Source organism: Aspergillus versicolor (genome assembly GCF_001890125.1).
Source record: "Aspergillus versicolor CBS 583.65 unplaced genomic scaffold ASPVEscaffold_2, whole genome shotgun sequence".
NCBI lineage: Eukaryota > Fungi > Ascomycota > Eurotiomycetes > Eurotiales > Aspergillaceae > Aspergillus > Aspergillus versicolor.
In genome coordinates, this window is record NW_024467525.1 from 3,547,904 (window position 1) to 3,561,882 (window position 13,979).

General features: G+C 49.8%; 5 protein-coding genes across 5 annotated transcripts; 3 read left to right on the plus strand and 2 right to left on the minus strand.

Annotated features, from left to right (window-relative positions):
- Positions 1-316: 316 nt before the first annotated feature.
- Positions 317-1,228, plus strand: ASPVEDRAFT_25992 (putative translocon-associated protein, alpha subunit; the record flags this gene model as incomplete). The annotated part of the gene is made up of 3 exons (XM_040809844.1): positions 317-388; positions 458-888; positions 949-1,228. 3 exons carry the CDS (start codon positions 317-319, stop codon positions 1,226-1,228), a joined length of 783 nt encoding a protein of 260 aa, XP_040664917.1.
- Positions 1,229-1,645: 417 nt separating this feature from the next.
- Positions 1,646-2,561, minus strand: ASPVEDRAFT_25993 (DNA 5'-adenosine monophosphate hydrolase; the record flags this gene model as incomplete). Its single annotated transcript, XM_040809845.1, has 2 exons — positions 1,646-2,397; positions 2,483-2,561. The coding sequence occupies 2 exons, from the start codon at positions 2,559-2,561 to the stop codon at positions 1,646-1,648; spliced, it is 831 nt and encodes a 276-aa protein (XP_040664918.1).
- A 195-nt stretch (positions 2,562-2,756) lies between these two features.
- ASPVEDRAFT_38626 (RNA helicase) lies at positions 2,757-7,329 on the plus strand. Its single transcript, XM_040811741.1, has 3 exons — positions 2,757-3,092; positions 3,171-6,687; positions 6,783-7,329. The coding sequence occupies exons 1-3, from the start codon at positions 2,850-2,852 to the stop codon at positions 7,076-7,078; spliced, it is 4,056 nt and encodes a 1,351-aa protein (XP_040664919.1). The 5' UTR covers positions 2,757-2,849; the 3' UTR covers positions 7,079-7,329.
- Positions 7,330-7,738: 409 nt separating this feature from the next.
- ASPVEDRAFT_503617 (cyclin family protein) lies at positions 7,739-10,307 on the minus strand. The gene is made up of 4 exons (XM_040814296.1): positions 10,164-10,307; positions 8,944-10,041; positions 8,352-8,891; positions 7,739-8,302 (listed from the first exon to the last, which is right to left on the minus strand). Exons 1-4 carry the CDS (start codon positions 10,173-10,175, stop codon positions 8,042-8,044), a joined length of 1,911 nt encoding a protein of 636 aa, XP_040664920.1. The 5' UTR covers positions 10,176-10,307; the 3' UTR covers positions 7,739-8,041.
- ASPVEDRAFT_503578 (uncharacterized protein) lies at positions 10,140-11,310 on the plus strand. The gene has a single exon (XM_040814292.1). The coding sequence runs from the start codon at positions 10,441-10,443 to the stop codon at positions 11,059-11,061; it is 621 nt and encodes a 206-aa protein (XP_040664921.1). The 5' UTR covers positions 10,140-10,440; the 3' UTR covers positions 11,062-11,310.
- The last annotated feature ends 2,669 nt before the right edge of the window (positions 11,311-13,979 follow it).

Below are 13,979 nucleotides of genomic sequence, written 5' to 3' on the forward strand. Positions count from 1 at the left end.
TTCGTCGCCGTGAATAGGTACAGTGAAGAATCCAATCTACAATGGAGACGTCTATTTCATGCCGTTTTTATTTCTTGATCTCCGTTTGATGGAAATCGCGTTTATCAATTGCGGAAACCGCAACGGGGAGCTGGGGCTGAGTCAGCGGTCCTGGGGAAAGAAACGCCAACGTGGAGCAAACCTGCTCTGTCTGTCTGTCTCTCTTCCACCCCGATCTTTCGTCCTCGCCCTCGTTTTCCCTTCCTTTCTTTTTTCGACCTTTCGTTTTCCCTCCAACCATTCCGAGGTCGCTTCAGATCCGGCATCACCCGTCCCAATGGCTCGCTTCGCTTTCCTCTCCCTGGCTTTGTTCTCGGTTCAGGCCTTGATCGGCGGCACTCTGGCAGCAGTATGTCGCAGATGTACTGTCTAATACATGTCGCAATTGGATGGCTGACGTGAAGATTCTCGAATCTAGGATACCGCTGAAAAGGCTGAAGAATCGTTTGAAGCGCGGACCCCCGCCGTGACCGCGCAGGCTGCATTCCCTGCCTCTGAGATCTTCGGCGTGAAGCTTGTCAATGGCCACCCCACGCAAGCCTTGGTAACTTTTACCAATAATGAAGCCTCTCCGGTGACTGTAAATTTCATTGGCGGTACTCTGTCTACTTTAGACGAGGAGGGCACACTAGTTCGCAACTTGACTGCAACTCGCTACGGCGTGGATATCCCCGCTGGTGAGAAGGAGAGTCTGAGCTATAGCTTCGCTACCGAAATGCACCCTCAGGACCTCAGGCTTTCTCTCGCCTCAATTATCTCCGATAGTGAGGGCCATTTCTTTACGGTCTACGCTCACAACGGCACTGTTAGTGTCGTGGAACCAGAAACCAGCATTTTCGATCCTCAGATGTAAGCTCGTGTGCTCCCATGCCTCATTGAAATAACGGCTAATGTTTTCTTTTTTTTTAGTATCTTCCTTTACTTCTTCCTCCTTGCTTGCTTTGGTGGCGTTGTATACTTCTTCTATACCGTTTGGATTGCACCATACTTCCCCCAGAAACGCAAGTCCGCCAAGCCAGAGGGCTCGAAAAAGCCCTCAGGCGTCTCGAAGAAGGCCGATGCCCCTGTTGACAGCCCAGCTGTTTCCTCCGCCACCACCTACAACGCCGAATGGATCCCCGCCCATCACATCAACCGCCCTGAAGCCAGGAAAGTCAAGGGCTCTTCCCGGTCCAAGTCTCGCGCGTAAACCCGTCGTCTGAGGTCTGGTGTCTTGCGAGCTAGGAGAGCTCGGAGCCTTGGCCTGGAATTCGAACGGAAACGTTCGTTTATAAGATGATCCGGTTTTCCCGCGATACCTTTTGTTTTTTTTTTGAATCCGATGTCAGGTTTAGCGAACTTGTGCACTAGATTACTGAAAATGTAATTGGCTACAGTTCTTACTATACCTTGGATTCTCTACCTGTATATTTACAAACATGGAACTCTGTGGCTGATTAGGGCTTTTCTTTTTGAGATGCGTTTGGATCACAAACGACTGCCTCTGTGAGGATGTGGACATGAACAGGGGAGCTTAAGCTTGACATTTTCGCGCTCAGTATTACTGTAGAGAATGTCATGTCCCGTGGTTCTAGAAAGCTTGAAGCTTTACCTTTTTTTCGCTCACTCACAGTTGCCTCCATTCGTTGAATTCTTCCTCGAGATGCTTCTTTAACGCAGTAAACTGGTTTCCAAAGTCCCGGCCACAACGCCAACATATTAAACTTCCTCGTAAATAACCCTGTCGATCAGGGTCTCTTCGTGGGTCTTCCTTGGCGAGGGGGAAATCATTGATATCGATAAAGAATGGCGTAGAAAAGCTATTGTAATGCTTCCTGTGCTTGAGACGGTCGCTGTAGCGGTCTACAGAGATAATATGAACATGCAGATGGTTCATCGACGGATGCGCATGTATTCCGCACATGATATCATTCTCCCATTTCCTTCCTCCGGGCAATGTTTCAAGTGGCGGTTCGGCATCAAGCGCCTCTTGTCGTACTCTATCACCGCCCGAGTATTTTCCGTATTTCCGGCGAAGTTCACCTACAGCCAATGTACGGACCTTCTTTGCTTCGAGCTTGACCTTTTCCAGAAACTCGACATCGTCGAACGCTTCGACCGGGTGGAGACGGGTCTTTTTAGGGTCGCGTGGGAGGAGAAGAAGGTGCAGCGTGGACTTGGGGAACATGTCATGGATAACGACAAAGTCGTCATTGTAGTACACAACGATATTCGGCGGGTATGATTCCGGTTTCGCGATGTAGGTGCCTAGACCATCTCGAGGTTTAAATGCTGCATAAGCCTTCCGTTGGATGTCTTTTGATAGTCCCTCAGTGCTATGTTTCGGCTGTTTGGTTTTAGGGGACAGAAGCTCTGCAACTGGATCGCAATCAATTAGCTAGCCATTCATTTCCGGTGCAGAATAATGCGCAGTGTATATGAACGTGTGGAGGTATCTACATACACGCATCTCTCTTGGTCGGCTGCTTCTGAGCTTGCGACGCAACTTTAGCTCTTGGATCGGAGCTGCTTTCAGGTTCCATGTTTCCACCAGCACAAAATGGGCGTCAGTATTGAGTGCCACGATGAGAGCAAATAGTCTCGCTCGTTATCAGCTTCCTCGTCATGCTGGTTTGTCGGGGTCCGCACGCAGTGAAGTCCAGCGAGTACAGGTGGCGCATGCCATTCCTTCCCCGCGGACCCGCGCACAAAAAAAGCTGCCTGAGGCGGGGACCCAAGTCGGGATGATCGCCCGCCATTGTCGCACTCTAACCACCAACTTAAACAAGGTACTCCACGGGCGTCTACGTCAGGAATACTAACACCTTGCGATGCCGCCCAAGAAGAAGTCCGACGCCCGTGGAGGCGTGCCCAAGCCTGGGACGAAGCAGGCTAAAGCCGCGGCCGAACGAACGGCGGAGAGTGCGAAGAAAGCACCGCAACCAGCGGATGAACAGAAAAAACCTACGGTCAAGCAGGTCATTGGCGGCGCATCATGGACTGGGAAATTGCCGGTAAATTTGATGTCGGAGCATTGCCAGAAGCACAAGTGGGAAAAGCCAGAGTATACTATGGTGAGGCGAGCAATTATCCCGCTATGTGCCCGTATTCCAGAATCAGCTTCATGCTAACGGTTTCGCGGTGCGAACTAGAACAAAATTGGAGGAGGATTCATCTCATCTGTTATATTAAGACGTGTTGATCTAAAGACTAGAGAAACGCTCACACTTCCTCCCATGCGATTGCCCGCCGACTTCAAGCAATCGACGGCGCTAGAAGCACGCCACTACGCTGCGACCTTCGCCCTATTCCATGTATGCAATAAGACAAACCTCCATATGATGCTCCCGCCGGACTACAAGAAGCTTTGGAAAGAGGACTTTGAGAAGCTGAAGGCAGCAGAGGTGAAAAAGGGTGATGGCTGGCTGTACGAGGCGGACCCTTTCCTAGCCAAAAAAGAGCGGGAGATCGCAGCCGCGGAGCTTGAAAAGAAACAAAAGGAACGCGAGGCATCACAAGCCAAATCATCCGATAGCACGGTGAATCTAGGCCTAGGGCCCAGCGGTCAAAATAAAGGGACGAAAATTTGGTCTAGTGCACCCAAGGTTGACCTGGGGAACAAAGTCCGTCGTGAGATTGAAACTCTGGTGCAGGAGCATACTATGTGGAATCCATACGGTGTAGAGATTCCCGGACCCGAGCGTGTGGCCCTGGTCGAAGAGTTCACGAAATTAGGGTTTCGACGGAGTCACATCGAAGAAGCTAGCGCTGCGTGTAAAGACCGAGAAGAGGTGTTGGAGTGGCTTCTTATCTACGTGCCAGAAGATGATTTGCCATCTTGGTGTCTGCCTGAGAAATATTCGGCCGGGGTTACGCTGGTTAGTGACGACCTCGCAAGAGAGTCTAAACTCAAGCGACTTGCATCTGCTGGATTTCCGGCTGATCTTTGCGCGCGAACGCTGGACAGTAGTCAAGGTGATGAGCTTGCTGCAGCAGAGTCTCTTCAACAGACTCTTGTACACGGGGTCGCACCGGGCGCCTCTCTACTGATGGATAGCGACGACGGCTGGGCAGAAGAACAAGAAACGCTTGAGGCCATCTTCGGTGAACAATATTCTGCCAAATCGTCCAATGTTTGCACGATTGAGTGTGAATCACCGGGTGGTGCAGGGACAGTGTCCTTTCGGTTTCAGAGGCCTTCAGGACACTATCCTTCTTCCGTTCCGATAATATCTATTCAAACAGAAAAAATCCCTGCATACATCCGCCTAAGCGCTGTTCGTCAAGCTGTTAGGTATGCAGAAGAGAATTTTCTTGGGGAACAAATGATCTACAACATCATAGACTGGCTGGAAACTCATTTACCAAAAATCATTCAAGATCCAGGGAAACTACGGGATATTTCAACTATATCAGCGCCACCCGTTACACCCTCGGGATCGTCTTTTGAACTTCCTATGCACCAAAGGCATAAGCAAGTGAAAACGGTCGATTGGTCTCCCGGGTCTTCGAAAAGCCTTGCTGTTAAAGAAGCTTGGGAGAAAAAGCAGACTACCAAACCTCAGCGGGCGATGATCCAACAGCGAGAATCGCTTCCAGCCTGGAACACTCAAAATGCAATAATACGCGCTGTGAATGAACATCAAGTCACGATTATCTCTGGAGAGACAGGTAGCGGCAAGAGTACGCAATCGGTGCAATTTATCCTCGACGACATGATTAAAAACGGACTCGGCGGCGCCGCAAACATCATCTGCACTCAACCCCGTAGGATCTCTGCACTAGGTCTGGCAGACCGAGTCAGTGACGAAAGATGCTCGTCTCTGGGCGACGAGGTTGGTTATATTATTAGGGGCGAGTCAAAGGCTAAAGCTGGATCTACAAAAATTACATTTGTCACAACAGGTGTGCTGCTTCGTAGAATACAGGCAGGCAGCGGCTCTGGCAATATCGCAAGCTCACTCGCCGACGTCACTCATGTTGTTGTGGATGAAGTCCACGAACGCAGTCTTGATACGGACTTTCTACTGGCCCTCCTAAGAGACATTCTTCGTCATCGCAAGGACATCAAGGTGATTTTGATGAGTGCGACTCTCGATGCAGACATCTTTACACGATACTTTGGCGGGCATCAATCCGTGGGATTGGTCCATATACCCGGACGAACTTTCCCTGTGGATGACTATTACCTGGATGACGTTGTTCGCGAGACGGGATTTGCTCCGGAGCTCCCAGAGCAAGGTTTTGATGATGATCCAGTCGTATCTTCAGCCGCAGAAGAGTCGTTTGGAAAGATACTTCGTTCCATTGGAATGGGTATCAACTACGAATTGATTGCATCTACCGTTCGGTATATTGACTCTAAGCTACAAGATCAGCCAGGGGGCATTCTGATATTCTTACCTGGAACAATGGAGATCGATAGATGCCTGAATGCCGTAAAAAGGATTCCCAACGCACATCCGTTGCCTTTACATGCGTCTCTTCTCCCAGCTGAACAGCGACGTGTATTCCAGAGTCCTCCTAAAGGGAAGCGGAAGGTTATCGCAGCTACCAATGTGGCAGAAACATCAATTACGATCGAAGATATCGTGGCCGTCATCGATACAGGACGTGTGAAAGAAACCAGCTATGATCCCAAAGATAATATGGTTCGTCTACAGGAGGTATGGGCCTCACAGGCTGCCTGTAAGCAACGGCGCGGAAGAGCCGGTCGTGTTAGGGCCGGTACATGTTATAAGCTCTACACTCGCAAAGCAGAATCAAGCATGCCTCAGCGGCCAGATCCTGAAATCCGGCGTGTACCATTGGAGCAGCTGTGCCTTTCTGTACGTTCCATGCAAGGAATTGACGATGTTGCCTCTTTCCTCGCAAACACCATCACCCCACCGGAAAGCATTGCAGTCGAGGGCGCCCTTAGCTTCCTACACCGAGTTGGAGCTCTAGATCATGACAGACTCACGGCTCTTGGGCGATATTTGTCTATGATTCCTGCAGATCTCCGTTGTGCAAAGTTAATGGTATACGGATCCATATTCAATTGCATCGATGCCTGCATCACAATCGCCGCTATCCTAACAGTGAAAAGCCCATTTGTCTCCCCTCGTGAGAGACGGGAGGAAGCAAACGCCGCCCGGGCCTCATTTTCCAAAGGAGATGGCGACCTCCTCACGGACTTGAATGCTTATCAGGAATGGGCAGACCGCGTCAAGGAGCAAGGCTACTGGTCAACTCAATCATGGTGCACGGCCAATTTCCTCTCTCACCAGACTCTTCGCGATATCTCATCAAACAGAGCTCAGTTCCTTACATCTCTTAAAGATGCCGCAATCGTTCCCGTCAACTACTCTGAAACTTCTACTTCCTTCTCAGGCCTCAACCGTAATGCTACCAACCGTAGCCTTCTTCGCGCCCTCGTCGCTGGTGCATTCCAGCCTCAAATCGCACGCATCGCATTTCCAGATAAGAAATTTACCAGCTCTATCACCGGGACATTCGAGGTTGACCCAGACGCTCGCACAATAAAATACTTCAACCAAGAAAACGGCCGCGTCTTCATCCACCCATCATCCCTTCTCTTCTCAGTACAGTCTTATTCCAACGCTGCCACGTTCTTAAGCTATTTCACAAAAATGGAGACCTCAAAAGTTTTCGTCCGTGACTTAACACGTGAGTATTATATCCCTCACTGACATCCATAATCGATGCGCTTTTTTTCCAACACAGAAAGTCCGAAAGAAGAGCTGAACTAACATCATAAACAGCGTTCAACGCGTACTCTCTCCTCCTATTCTGTGGCTCCATTGACCTCGACACAACAGGTCGAGGTCTCATCGTCGACGGATGGCTGCGCCTCCGCGGCTGGGCCCGAATCGGTGTCCTGGTTTCGCGACTCCGCACGATGGTCGATGAAATTATTGCAACGAGGATTGATAATCCAGCTTCCTTTTTGGACCCCTTCTCTTCGTCTTCCAATGCACCATCGGTGAAAGATAGGATTGCGAATCGAGTTATCGATGTGGTGAAAAAGCTGATTGAATTTAACGGGTTGGATCGGTAGGATGTCGGCCTTTTTTCTCTCTCTGGATCAACGATGAGCAATATCTGTCTACCGAATAACGGGGAAGATTTTAGACTTAGAGATATATATACCAGGGTTAGCATGCCATAGAATTTAGAGTGGGACAGAGGCTCAGGAACTATCAAACAACCCAGAGAACTTCCTCGGGTCGCTAATTACCCTACACGTGCACCAGTCATGTAATTGAAGCAATAAAAAAGATCCAATATCATTACTTAGCGCCATAATCCTGAGCAATAACCCACGAGATATCAAAGTTGAGAAGGTAAAGAAAAGAACCGAGTCCCAATATGAACATAGGGAATGAAAAAAAAAAGAAAAAGAAAAAGAAACCATATCAAAGATCGGTTCAGGCCATAAGTATGGAATTTAGAACATCATGAGTTGTAGCGAGGAAGTCGTAGACGCCGCAGAAGGGCCACCTCTTCCAAGCACCTACCACTAGCATGGCCTTTGGTATCTTAACTCATGAAAACGATGCAGGAATAAAAAGGAAAAACTCCACCCGCTCAGTATCCGATTGCCATCATTACCACCCCCAGTCTAAATACCAAATGCGTAAGAATCATAAAAGAGCCCACCAGTCATCAAAGGCGTAGAAAAGAAAATAAAGAGAAGCTGTCAAGACCCTGGAGGTCGAATTCTGTCACACCTTCACGGTTTTCGACATGTTGTTTTCGTTGAGATAAAGTGAGAATAAACCTGCTCGTGGCGGCCAGCGTCCATATCACATATGCCAGATAAGGCCCGAATGGCTGTAAGAATGGTGACGTCCTTACACTCACATCACCGTTCTGGTCCCCTTTTAAGGCTATTATTCCATTGCAACAGAGGAAAAGGCGCGTGGCCAATCGTTCTTGTCAATGCAAGAAAATTTGACAAAAGGAAGAGAGGCAAGAAAAAGATATTTTAGGTAAGAAAAGCAAGCACACGTATGGGCGATTATACTCGCCTGTAGTGTGCTTGTTCTGGTGTCATCTTGCGCTCGAGAATAGAACCTTCTTTGGTTGGCTCTGGCAGGCGAAAGTTCTTTCTCATTTCGGCTTCAACAAAGAGGGAGGCAAGCTTGAACCGTTTATCGGTGTACTTTTCGTGGATAGCCGCATGATGTTTGCGAGGCATCTCACAGCATTCCATCATCAGAGAAACGAGTGGATAAAGCTGAGAATAGGTGTATCCGGCATAGTGCACGTGGGCAGGTGACTATCAAATCGTCAGTCTTGTATATTTAGGGAGATAGAAAATGACTTACCCATGAGCCCTTCCTCAGCATCAACCTCGCCAAGCAATGAGCACCTGCAGCTAGGAAACTCGCAGGGCTGCCAACAAATCGCTCGTCCATAATGGTAATCTCCAGAAAGTACTTCGCAAGTGTACGGGTTTCGAGATCATAATCATCAGCTTTACTGATTCTGCGCAGAAAGCTCATAGGACCAGGATATCCCAACTCAAACTGGAGCATGCTCAACATGAACCGCTCGGCCTTGAGGATTTCATCGATCGTGTAACCACCATCAACCATATAGACAATCTCCTGCACTGACGGGCAATTGATCTCTTCATATTTGGCAGCAATGAAAATAGCGGTTGCGCCCACAAGCTGAAGTTTGCCAAGAGAAACGATCTTGCAGGAGAGAAAACGATCAATATAATTAACGCATAGGAAAAGTGTTTCAGGGAGTAGCGAGAAGCGGTGGTGAACCTGCACCAGCCAATCCATGAGAACAGATCGCATGGACCACTGTATTTCAGCTTGATTGTCCATATAATGCGCATTGGGCAACATCTTGATCTGGAAGTAATTGTAAGTATAATTATGTTACTGTGGTCGGAAGTGCACATACCTCTTGCTCTCTCATGTACTCAAAGATCTCCTCACTATACTCGGCCACCATGCTTGTGTCACAGTAATCATCTTCAATGTCTTCAACCGTCCGAGTAGCCTCGACGACCTGTTTTGCAAGTGCCAACTCTCGCTTGGCTTGCTGGTTGTATCTGGGGAACAACAGCGTGGTCGCTCCACCTGTTGTGTTCTCGCTTCGGGAGCGGTAGGAGCGAGCAGTGTTGTAGCCATCGTCTTCCTCATTCTCTTCATCCTCGTCATCCCAATACTCCTCGGGTTCCGACTGGTGAGGTAGATAATCATGGGAAATACGCGGAGCCGTGGTGAATTTGCTCGAAGATTTCGAACTGGGCTTAACTTCGCGTGAGTCCACTGCAGCGTGGCGTTCGTGGATCTCGCTGGTTTGCTTCAATGCGGCTTGCACCTTGCAATCATCATCTTCGAGTTCCTGGGTGTCTTTCTCGTCTTCATCGGCTTCAGATTTGGCGAGCGAGGCCTCAAGCTTGCTCAGCTGGGTTTCCAAAACCTCGTCTGAATCGACAGCTTCTATCACGTCGTCCTGCTGCACGCGTTCAGTATAGCCTTTAGTGTTGCCTTCCTTTGATTCAATGGTGGATTCCTTGGATGTGGGTTCTCTATTTTCCGTCAATGGTTCTAAATGGTCTTTGAAGACCGTAGCGCGCTTGTTCAGAGTTTTGCGGGCATTGGTGTTCTGTTGCTGTCCTGCAGTTTGCTTCGAAATTTCAAGCGGTTTCGGGTTGGTGACATTGCTCAGCAGACCCTTTAGTCCAGACATCGATACAGGACGTTGAGCAGGTTGAGATAGTGCTGCTGGCTTCTTCTCCGCAGCCAGTGGCGCTTTCTCCAGCACTTTGGAAGGTTTCTTGCCCGCAAGGGAGGAATCGTCGCGGTTACCATGGACTAGGTTGGCAGTGTTGCTGACGTCCCCAAAGGCTGCTCGGCGAGGTCCGTTTTTATTGCCACCATTCTGAAAGTTTGACGACAACGCGGTAGTGGACTTGGTTCGCTGCTGGAGTGTCTTGTTCGCGGCGAGAGGGAAGGGAGCATTCTCGTCCGCGCGGACACGAATGCGTTGGGGCTACAGTTGGAAAGAAGTTAGCCCATATATTGTGAAGACATAGACAATAAGCGTCTCAACGATAGGGCATGTTGTGGTTCGTGAAGCTGTATGGCAAAGCAAGCAACGAGAGAAGAACATACCTTTGCGTCCATTGTGAGGCAATTGAGGACTGAGGCCTTCACCAGAGTGTAGACGACAATCTGAAGGAGGGCCAGGTGATTGTTTACTTCCTGGCTTCAAGCGTGGGCAGGGTTGTCGAGAAGTAGGCCTGAAAAGGCGAGCTGATACTACTCAAAGTCGACCCCAAACAAACAACAAAAGCCGCGCCAAGTCTTAGAGACGCACCGGACAACGACCCAGTCAGAAGGCAGGCGAAGACTGGCTGCTCTGAACCACGCGCGGGAAAGAAGAATATTAATGAAGGGACAAGGAAAAGTACAGCTCCATGGGGCCCGGCAGAGGAAAAGTAAAGAAATCGCCCTCACGTCCAGAAAGGGCTGGAAAACAAAGGGATTGCAAGCAAAACCATCCGACTGCCTGGGGAACGGCATTGCTCAAAGCGGTTACTTCCCTTTTTGGAAATCGTCAACAACAACCACGCTAGGCTCGTTCCGGTCGCAGGGCAAGGTAGATTATGTCAGCATTGTTTGCTGTGTTTGCGGGGTACCTGTAAATGACATCATCGCTACACGTCCTCCCTACTGCCCGCAGATGCGCCCGCCTCCAATAAAACGCCCAACAACCACACAGAAAATCAAGCATAATTATTTGGCTCGTCCATTCAGTACCTGCGATCGTACATGTATCCTGGATTTAAGTTTTTATAAGTTTTGTGAGGCGCTGAACCCAAGCAACTCTCCGGGGCTCGGAACGCGCGAGTCGGCACGCGGCCGGAACCCATTAAACACGAACTCACGTGATTGTCGCATCCCGCCTCACTGCCGGCCGTTCGCAATGGGTACTCTTCGATTCGATGCGCTGCGACTTCAAAAGTGCGGAGATTGGGCTGCAGATACAACGTTTCGCAACAAATTCTAGCCGGCGATCACCAATTGGTCGGAGTCCTGGGGGAACGGTCGCTGGCCTGTGCCAAAAACCTTGCGGGAAACACTGCCATCCAAGGTCTGGTTCAGAAACAGGCTCTGAGAGCTAAAATGCCATTTTTCCGCAGGGGATGGCTGGGAATTAATTTCCACGTCTTCATCGCAGCGCTTCTGTGAGGAGGTGACTCCGTCTGCACCCGGACGATTGCCAGTGTCGCCAGAAAAGCCACAAGATCCCCAATGTGGGACGCGGATCCGGCGGTACCTATCATCATCAGCCTGCGGGTTCGGGGCCTTTCGTCGCATTTTCAGATGGCCGACCACCAGGGCAAAGGGATCCTCCACAGAGGTCGCCATCGACGAACGCCGTTGAATCTCATTGGGACGTTTTGGCGCACAAGCAGTACTCCAGGGTATTGTTGTTCAGAAGTCGCAGAACGATGGCACCGAACCAGGATTAAGCGCTGCTCTTTCTGAGCGGAGAACTGTCGCATGCAATCCGCCACCAAACTTTCGGTGTACGCTTCAACTAGTAATTTCTCGAAATGCGCTGGGTTGAGAGCTCACCGTTCGCTCCTCGACAAAAAAAAAAAAAAGCCCCGCCTCGTTCCGAAAGAAACTGAAAGAAAGAGATCCCAGTCGTTTGCATCGTCTCTCTTTGCCTTTTTTCAGCTTTTTCTTTTGTCGAGACCAACACAGAAGGCGAATGCTTCTCAAATATCCGTAATTCGCACGCTCCAACTTGACCTTGACATCAAGACCGATTACATATGATACATATATTATATACGCGACGACCGGGATCGTTGGGAAGACTCACTCACATCCTCCAACTTCCCCCACCCGGCCAAAGGCATTCCTGATTTCTCTTCTTTTCGCTCGCGCCTCATCGGCCTCTGCGCTTCTTCCCATGAAACCGCGATAATCAAGATTAGAATGCGACAGGTTTAAAGCAATATTTAGGCGGGGACCCTTGGGTGACCGTGCGATGTCGCACCGGCCCTGCAGGGTTGGTAATAACTAAGGACAGCCCAGTCGAGTATACCTCCGACGATATCTACCGGTAGATAGAATCACGGAGCTCCTCTGGCCGAAGCTCAACGGGGAATCCTCAATCCTAACGTAGAATAGCTCCATTAGTTATCGCAGACGAGGGAGGGGTAAGCGATGGTTTGGAGGAGAGTGACTCGTGAGCGAGTCTGGACAGGCGCAGATCACGAAAAGACGCAGCAATTGGTTTGGGCCACCCACTCCGCCGGTGGGTGGTGGCTCTTCTGACAATTCATCACAACGCTCACGCGGAGAATGCGTTCGTTCTGACTGTCGCTTCTGTCTGTTTCTTATCCTGCCGAGTCGTAAATTCCCCTAAATCCAGTCGGCCCCGACCTTAATGATTTGCGCTGCAGTCTCACCCACGCACCATATAGAGCTAAGCCGCCCATCGATCGGTCATTTAGTAGCCTGATGTTGAAAATAGAGACATTTAGATCTTGAAAATCAGATTCTCAGACCTTTTTAACCTGCAACAGCGACGGTTCCTGCCCGGCTGGCTGTTCCGCGCCAGGGATGTCCACGGATATCTACTGTGCACCTCGTGCCACTCGGTGAACACCCCGGAATATGCTTTTCATCAGTCTTCGCTCACTCGCGCGAAGGCGCAATCGAATCAAAGTGGCCAGCGAGTAGGATGCTGCTAGTATAAATTGTTTCAAGAGCTCTCCGCCAGTCGTTGGCCCAAATGGTGACCCGAAGGTCATTCGACGTGGCTGCGCGGCTTGAGACACCCCTCTAGCTGTTCTGTCCATCGCTCTGTCTACGCTTGCAATCTCCCACTATTCGGTTTAGCCGGAGTATCCCAGAAATAATATTCAATTATTTAATAGCATTCAAAATTACGGAAAGTGTGCGCGGAGGCAGTAAGTTGTAGATATTCGGCGCTCAGGGCGAGCGGCTGTCGCATTTCGCACATCCTCAATTACGGCACACTGGCCCAGTCCTAGGAGCAGGAAGTTTTTAGTATAGTAGAAAAACTGCCGGCGATCGGTATTCTGCAGTTCGTTTTACGTCTGATGCGATTCATTTTCTATTTTCGCTTTTGGTTGTCCAAGCTATATCGACCGGAGGCAGCGCAAACCAGCAGTTTGCGACGTCCAAAATTGCAGCGCAAATGGCAACCAAAAGAGTAGGAAATAAAACTTGAGAATCAATTCAGATAGGACGCTACGTAAAAAGATGGTAGTGGGTGTTGGTGAGGGCAATTGAGGGCTGCCAACCCAAATAGCCAAAGTGATGCTCTCGCTTGGAGGTGAAACCGGATCATCGCTCTTCATTCTTCCTTCTCAACCCAACACCTTCACCACCACCACCCGTCCGACTCTGCCTTTTCTGCGACTCACTGTCCATCGCTGCTTGGTTAGTATGCATTTCATGTCTTCCGCAAGCCCGATGTCCATTCTTTGATTGCCCTCGGCCTCGCTGTTCCCCTGGCTTGCTCCCGCTCTGCATGGTCGATGCCACCGCTGACATAGCCCAACAAGCGCTGCGTAGAATCGACTCACCTTCTCTCCTCCACCACCATCGAACCGCTTCGTCCGCTATCATCGACTGCCTTCTCACGGCATTCATACACCTACTAACCCTGTGCGACTCTCTACGGAGTCTCTGGGTCCGAAATAGGTGAGTCCCTCGTGCTCTCCATCCTCTTCCGAGCACTTCGGACCGTTTCTTCCCTTCCCCCTCAACCTGCAACGTCTGCAACCCATCAGGATCCGACGGATGGGGGTCGACATCCCAAATCCTAATTGATGCCCTTTCTTCGAACTGTTTTATCCATTCGATACTTTAAAAACTAAATATACTCACGCTGGTCGCTACGTTCTGCCTAGTTTTCTCGTCGTCGTCCCATTTTTCCCT